Source organism: Solanum pennellii, chromosome 9, assembly GCF_001406875.1.
Source record: "Solanum pennellii chromosome 9, SPENNV200".
Lineage (NCBI taxonomy): Eukaryota > Viridiplantae > Streptophyta > Magnoliopsida > Solanales > Solanaceae > Solanum > Solanum pennellii.
In genome coordinates, this window is record NC_028645.1 from 17,077,789 (window position 1) to 17,085,285 (window position 7,497).

Here is a 7,497-nt window from a genome sequence, read left to right on the forward strand (position 1 = left end):
TACATGGGTAATATTTTTAACTCACAAAAAATGAAGCGTTTTGCTAATTTTGAAGCATTATGTAAAAGGGTTCAAAGAGAAGCAGGACACTATATAACAACTATTCACAGTCATCATGGAGGCGAATTTGAAAATAAATCCTTTGAGGAATTCTGTAATGAAAATGGTTTCACTCAAAACTTCTCATCAACCAGACCACCACAACAAAACGGAGTAGTAGAGACAAAGAATCGATCTCTACAAGATATTGCAAGAACCATGCTGCTCGACCGCAGTCTTCTAGATCACTTCTGGGCAGAAGTAGTAAGTACTTCATGCCACATTCAAAATAGGTACCTGATAAGACCTATATTGAAGAAGACTCCGTACGAACTTTGGAGAGGAAAGAAACCAAACATTAGCTATTTCCATCCCTTTGGATGTAAGTGCTTTATTCACAATAATGGTAAGAATAATCTCGGTAAGTTCGACCCAAGGAGTGATGAAGGTATATTCTTAGGCTATGCTCCCCTTAGTAGAGCTTTTCATGTTTTTAATAAAAGAACATTAAGTGTAGAAGAATCTGTTCATGTGGTATTTGATGATACAAATCCAAGAATGCAGGAAAACAAGGCAAATGACAATGACATCAGTCATATTAAGATGACAGAAGAAGTCTCAAAAATGCCCATGGAAATGACGATTATGGAGTGAGCTACTGTAGAAGCAGAGTCGACTACACAACAGTCAAAGGAAACATACCTAGGGAATGGAGGCACAATGCCAGCTATCCTGAAAAATTCATTTTGGGAAAGCCTGATGATAAAATCCAAACAAGATCATCTCTGCGAAAACAGGCTTCTTTAGCTCTTATATCGCAAATGGAACCAAAACAAATAAATGAAGCACTGGAAGATGAATCTTGTATACATGCCATGGAAGAAGAACTCGAGCAATTTAAACAAAATCAAGTCTGGACTCTCATTGAAAGACCAAAAAACTGCTCAATTATTGGAACCAAATGGGTGTTTTGCAACAAGGTAAACGAAGATGGAATATCATTCGAAACAAAGCAATGTTAGTAGCTCAAGGTTATCCCAACAGGAAGAAATTGACTACGATGAAACATTTGCTCCTGTAGTAAGGTTAGAATCCATTCTAATTTTGTTAGCTTATGCATCTTTCAAAAAATTCAAACTCTTTCAAATGGATGTCAAAAGCGCCTTTTTAAATGGCTATATAAAAGAAGAAGTGTTTGTAAAACAATCTCCTGGTTTGAAAATCCTTCATGTCCTTACCATGTTTTTGAAATTTCAAAAGCTCTGTACGATCTTTAACAAGCCCCTAAAGCTTGGTATGAATGTCTGAGCACCTTCCTTATCAAAAATGATTTTCAGCGAGGTAATATTGACACAACTCTATTTAATAAGAAATCAAACTCCTGTATTCTTATTGTTCAAATTTATGTTGATGACATCATTTTTGGTAGCTCTGAACCTTCTCTCTATGAGAACTTTGCAAGTCTTATGAAAGGAGAATTTGAAATGAGTCTCATGGGAGAGTTATCGTTTTTCCTCGATCTACAAATTAAGCAATCAGACAAAGGTATTTTCATCAATCCAGGCAAATATGCAAAAGAACTTATCAAGAAATTTGGTCTTGAAAAGGGTAAAGCATTTGGCGCTCCTATGAGTCCCTCTACATGCTTGGATACCGACTTAGCAGGGAAAGATGTTGATGAAAAAATATATCAAAGAATGATAGGTTCATTACTCTATCATACTGCCAGTCGTCCAAATATCATGTTCAGTGTCTGCAAGTGTGCCAGATTTCAATCAGCTCCGAAAGAATCCCATCTCACAGCTGTGAAACGTATCATAAGATATCTTATTGGAACCTCTGATATGGAGTTATGGTATCCTTTCTCTGAAAAAACTTTGATCTCATTGGTTATTCAGATGATGATTTTGTAAGTGATAAAAAGGACAGGAAGAGTAATAGTGGAGCATGTCAATTTTTAGGAAATTCTCTTATTTCCTGACATAGCAAGAAACAAACATCCGTGTCTGTATCTACCACCGAATCTGAGTACATGGCTATAGGAAGCTGCGACACTCAACTTTTATGGTAATGCATCAACTACTTGATTATAATTTATATTTTGAAGGGCTACCTCTTTTTGTCATAATACAAGCGCTATCAGTCTGTCCAAATACACTGTGCATCATTCTAGAGCTAAACATATTGACATTAAGCATCATTTTATTCATGATCATGTGAAAAATGCGGATTTTTCTCTTGAATTTATTGACTCATAAAATCAGTTTGCTGACATTTTCACAAAACCCTTACTTTAAGAAAGATTCTGTTATCTTAGAAGTTGCTTTTGCATTACTGTGTCTAATATCTGATCATACCTTATTTAGTGCCTATTATTTCTTTATAATAAGTGTTTAACTGTTTATTACCGTGTATTTGTTTTTTTTCCTATCTTTTCTTATTCTATTATGAAATTAATAATTGTTTATATAGTCATTTATTATCGCATTGTGATAAATGATTTTTTATTTAAAGATGTGTTTGGATTTGAGTTTTCTGGTAATACTCCCTTCATGCATGGGCCTGATAAACTTCATTATTGATGCTAAACTTTTTGTCTCTGAACCTGGTGTTGATCTTACAAACGTTGGTCCTCTCTCTCTTGGCTTTGAGAACCGCATACTCGCTCATATCATGGCTACTACTCTTTTACCTCGGAAGGGTTCCTCATTAACATCTCTAACAAAGATGTTTACGTGCTTTACTGTATTTTGAGGAAGTTCCCCATTAACTGGGCAACTTGGTTTCGTGAATTCATGGTTAAAAGCTCAGCGCACAACAATCTCTCTGCAAGTTTACCATATGGTTCATTTATCTCACGCATCATAGTCGACTCTCCTGTGGATCCCTCTCCGTACATTCCGACTCTTATCGATGCCACATATGACACTCGCACATTCTCAAGCATGGGCTATGTTCTGATAAACTCAAAATGGTATAAAAATGAATCTGTGCAACAAAGAGCTGATACTCCAAAAGCAACTCGTATCTCTGCCGACTCTATTGCCCTGCTTCTTCAAGAAACTGACAAATAAAGGTAAGACTTGATAGGTTGGAAGATAACATGCAGGTAATGCAGGACACTCTTGTGAAAGTTCTCCATCTACAAAAGGACTCAAGCACTGACATCGGAAAACTGCGGTTGGGAATTGATGGACTTAAAAAGAAAGATCTTTGATAAGTCAACTCTATACTCAAAGGAGTCAAATCTGTCAAAACCGAGGTTGCCTGAGCTCAAAAAGACTTGGCTTTTACTGTGAACACCTCCTACTCCAACTTCTCCAAAAATGTGGAGCGATCCTATGATACCTTCTGCCGAAATGTGCTCAACACACTCATGTACTTCCTGGGTAAACATTAGTATAACTTACCTAAACCTCATAGTGTAATGACCTAAATTACATTCTGTCCTTACTATTTTTCTATTTACAAAAATCTCTCAAAATAAGTGCTATCCGGATACATAGCAAACGAGATGGATACATAAATTTTGATACATTAAAACAAATTCAGTTACACTTTTAAAGGAAAGAAAATCCATTTCGAATGTGAACTTCCTCAAATCATGTTAATTAATTTGATGTCAATCTCTCCCAAATGGTAACAACTTCAATCAATTCAAAATTCAAATTTTCTTCCATCAATTCTCTTTCAAATATTCAGTCAGATGCAAATGCTTCCAGAATCAACAAATTTAAAATTCATTTTTTTCTTTCTATTCATTGAATCATGTTTATAAAATAATCATTCAAATTTATCAAAAATTTGATAAGATACATAATGAACAGTAGTTGGACAAATAATTTTGTGTGAATCTCAAGTTCACTATTGCAGTACATCGATGAGATGAGGAAGAACTTGAAAACCCGATATATAGCAGAAGGAAATCATAGGAAAATGTTGATTATGTTGTTTGGCCTCCTCTTCGTTCCATCTTGATCGTAGGCACCATAGTAGGAAATGATAAAAGAAACTATGTCCATTTGAAATTTGTATTTCATAATACATTAAAATCTAGTTAATCTATCCCAAAATTCTTCTTCTGATTCTTTCTAAAATAATCTCAAATTTTTGAATCAAAGTTGTCGACAAATTGTACTGATACAACTTGAACATGTCGATCTTGTTGAGACATTTCAAAATATGAGAAAGTGAGGTGAGGTATGAACGATACGAAAGTGATGAAATTGTTGTTGGTCAAAATATTGATTTGTGAATCTCAAATCAACCATTACAGTTGAATAAAGATCGATAAGTTATTGAAAAAATTGGAGATCTAATACATTGGTGAGGTGAAGAAACAAGAGTTGGGATTTTTAATGTATTCGTTATGCATTGATACAACAAACACAAATGCTAAAGAGATGCATAGCTTTGGTAGATCATTCATACATTCTGTAATGTTGCGTTATCTTTTTTTGAATATTTTTTTGATATGGATTGATTTATAAATACATTACAATTTATGTTTCTCTTTTAAATTGATAAGTTTTGTATTTCTATTAGATACATTAAATAAGCAATTGGTGTTCATACAAATGTTAGGTTTGAGATTGATACATTACTTTTTGTAGTTTCTAGGTATCAGATATCATTAGTATATATTCAAATTTACGTATCAATCGCTAAAATATTGTGTATTTACTCATGCAAAAATAGAATGTTGTGTATCTGATATAGAGTATCATGTATCAATTATATGATTTCATAGATGTAAAATTGTGTATCTAACACACAATTTGTACAATTGTGTTTGATAAAAGGGTATTTGATATTAACATTGTTTAAATGACAGAAAATATTGTGTACATGATCTTCATATATTGCCTCAAACTAAATAGACTTTTGATAATAATATTTATGTAGCACCATTTATGAATCTGATACATACTTGTTTGACACTTTAATGTATCATGTATTGTGTACGTATACATATCCTTCTAAATTTGAACAAGATAGAAGATACATAGCAACACCTTGATAGATGATACATTTGGTAGAAATTTTTTATCAAGTATGAAAACTAATTAAGTTTATGTATCAAAACTAATATTTGAACACGATATATTGTGCATAATAAAATCGTAATGTATCGAAGTGTTGAAATAAAGACATTATACATTAATTTGAGAAACAAAGTTAACTACATACATTAAAAAACAGTTAATGTATCCCATACTATAATCATAAGAATAATTTAGTATTTAAACATGATACATTGTACATGATGAAATTATAATGTATAATAATGTTGAAATTAAGGTTTTATAAATTAATTTAAGAAACAAAAACAACAAGATACATTAGAAATCTGAACCCATATATATCAGAAAAAGATGAACAAGAAAATCAACAACTTGATCTATTTCGATTTCTCCTTCTCAACATTCACTTTAGAAGATAAATGTACATCCAAATTTTTTTCTACATTTACCCTTGAATCTTTGTTTTGAACTATTAACATAGACATCATTCATGGATCTCAGTCCAAAGTCCTTACCAAAGCCACCAGTAGATCAATTTTTTTGGTCTTTTTGAGCGTTTTTTCACAATCTATTTAGAAGTCCTAGATGCATGCTTCTTCAACTAGTTGAGTAATTATAATACTAAAATAAGGATCTTAATCCGTGTGTATCAAGAACTAAGAAGAAAAAAATAAAGTTGAAGAAGACGACTATGGAGGTGACACACTTTATCAGGAAATAAAGAAGAAAAAAATGAAATTGAAAAAGACAACTATTGAGTAGTTTAAATTTGATTTAGTGGAGAGAGAATCCTTTTGTAAATCAATTAATATGAAAATTGTAACTGATAATATTATGAAATGAAATTAGGGAGAGATTAAAGGAGTGTAAAAAAGGAAGAAAATCGTATGTTAAGGCTGTGATATTTATGTATCTTGTTGACTTGAGAATTGAAAAAAAATAAGGAATTTTAGAAATATTTTAAAATGATAAGGAATAATAGAAATTATGGAAAATAAAGATGTGTATATAGGTAATTTGTCCTAAACATTAAGTGTTGGTATTTTTTTAAGACTTCTGTGGATCTGTGTCTCCTCTTTTATCTCATTTTTGTGGACTGTAATATTGAGGTGCCGTCCTCATCACTGCTTATCTTTTTAGCTGTTTTGGACTTGATCTATTTTCTGTGTTCTTTTATGTTCTGTTTTTCCTTTTTGATTATGACAAAAGGGGAGACAAAGTCTACATATCAACTGTTAGCAATATCTACATATCAACTGTCACCTATCGCTAGAGCAAGGGGGAGAACACATGCAGGGGGAGCTACAAATTAACAGGGAAGTAAAATTAGATATCATAAACTGCAAGTTGTCATTATAAAAAAGGGGAAATTGTTAACTTGTCATGTTTTGAATAATGACAGGAACACGAAGTAATATCTCAAAGGCATTCCAATCAAATAAATTGAAGACAAATCACATCGCAAGAAATTCGGGATTATGCAATCACTCTAGATGCTGAATCAATCACAAATTCAATCTCCAGAAACTGAAAAGGAAAAAGCAGATTATCAAAGAAAAGGGATATCAACAATGATTGACAATATCAATCAAGGAAATTTAACCTCAGCACCAAAAGGAAAATCGCATCAACAAAGGAAGGAGATCATTACATGACCAAAAGAAGATCAGCATATGACAACTAGTCAACCTCTGATTCAAGGCAGAAATCAACTTGGAATGACAAATCAAGTTAGAGACAAAATCTTACTCAATCAAGGTATCATTACAAACTCTTGATTGAAGGAAATTCCCTTGGGTTTTCTAAAAAGAGATAAAATACGCCTCAACTCGAGAGAAAATACGCCTCAACTCTCAGCCTATAAATGAAGAACTTAGAAGACCAAGATAATCACGCAACTTCACTTGAGCTTTGCATACAACCTTATTTTATCTTTCATAAATCTTTGTAAACACGTGAGTGATATAATTGAACAGAAAAGAAAAAGAAAAAAACTGAGTGTAGGTTTACAACTTAGAGGCAGTGTCATATAGAAATCTGATTTGCATATCAGACATGATCAAGTTCTGAATTGCTGTAACTCAATACCCCGAAAATCTCTAAAGGAAAGCCCTTGAAACCCAAGGGGACTGGACTAGGCACCATATTGGTGATCCGAACCAGTATAAAATTTCTGGTGTTCTTTACTTTCTGCAAACTATATTTGTTATTTACTTATATACTAATCTGCAGGATAGTCAACTAACGTTAACAGGTAGTCGACTAAGAGTTTTTATTTAATTCACCCCTCAACCCCCCCCTCCCCCCTTAAATATCATATTTTACACCAATATTTTTCATTAATGCATCTTGATTGAAGATGCACGGCAACTAATACATTGACAATGTGGCGGTGGATGCGCAATTGAAGTACTTCTGGTTGCCAAAGTGAGCT

At 32.9% G+C, this 7,497-nt stretch overlaps 1 protein-coding gene and 1 long non-coding RNA gene across 2 annotated transcripts; both read left to right on the top strand.

Moving 5' to 3' along the window:
• Positions 1 to 1,029: 1,029 nt before the first annotated feature.
• On the top strand, positions 1,030 to 3,113 carry LOC114074016. Its single transcript, XM_027911939.1, has 3 exons — positions 1,030 to 1,124; positions 1,469 to 1,894; positions 2,795 to 3,113. The coding sequence occupies exons 1-3, from the start codon at positions 1,030 to 1,032 to the stop codon at positions 3,111 to 3,113; spliced, it is 840 nt and encodes a 279-aa protein (XP_027767740.1).
• A 2,978-nt stretch (positions 3,114 to 6,091) lies between these two features.
• On the top strand, positions 6,092 to 7,233 carry LOC114078625. The gene is made up of 2 exons (XR_003580276.1): positions 6,092 to 6,172; positions 6,273 to 7,233. It is a non-coding gene; the product is annotated as an uncharacterized LOC114078625 (long non-coding RNA).
• Positions 7,234 to 7,497: the final 264 nt, after the last annotated feature.

Coding starts and splice junctions, on each gene's coding strand:
- LOC114074016 (XM_027911939.1), top strand. CDS start 1,030: ATGGAATATCATTCGAAACAAAGCAATGTTAGTAGCTCAAGGTTATCC. Junction 1,125..1,468: donor ACATTTGCTCCTGTAGTAAG/GTTAGAATCCAT, acceptor CATTTTTGGTAG/CTCTGAACCTTCTCTCTATG. Junction 1,895..2,794: donor ACCTCTGATATGGAGTTATG/GTATCCTTTCTC, acceptor CTGTATTTTGAG/GAAGTTCCCCATTAACTGGG.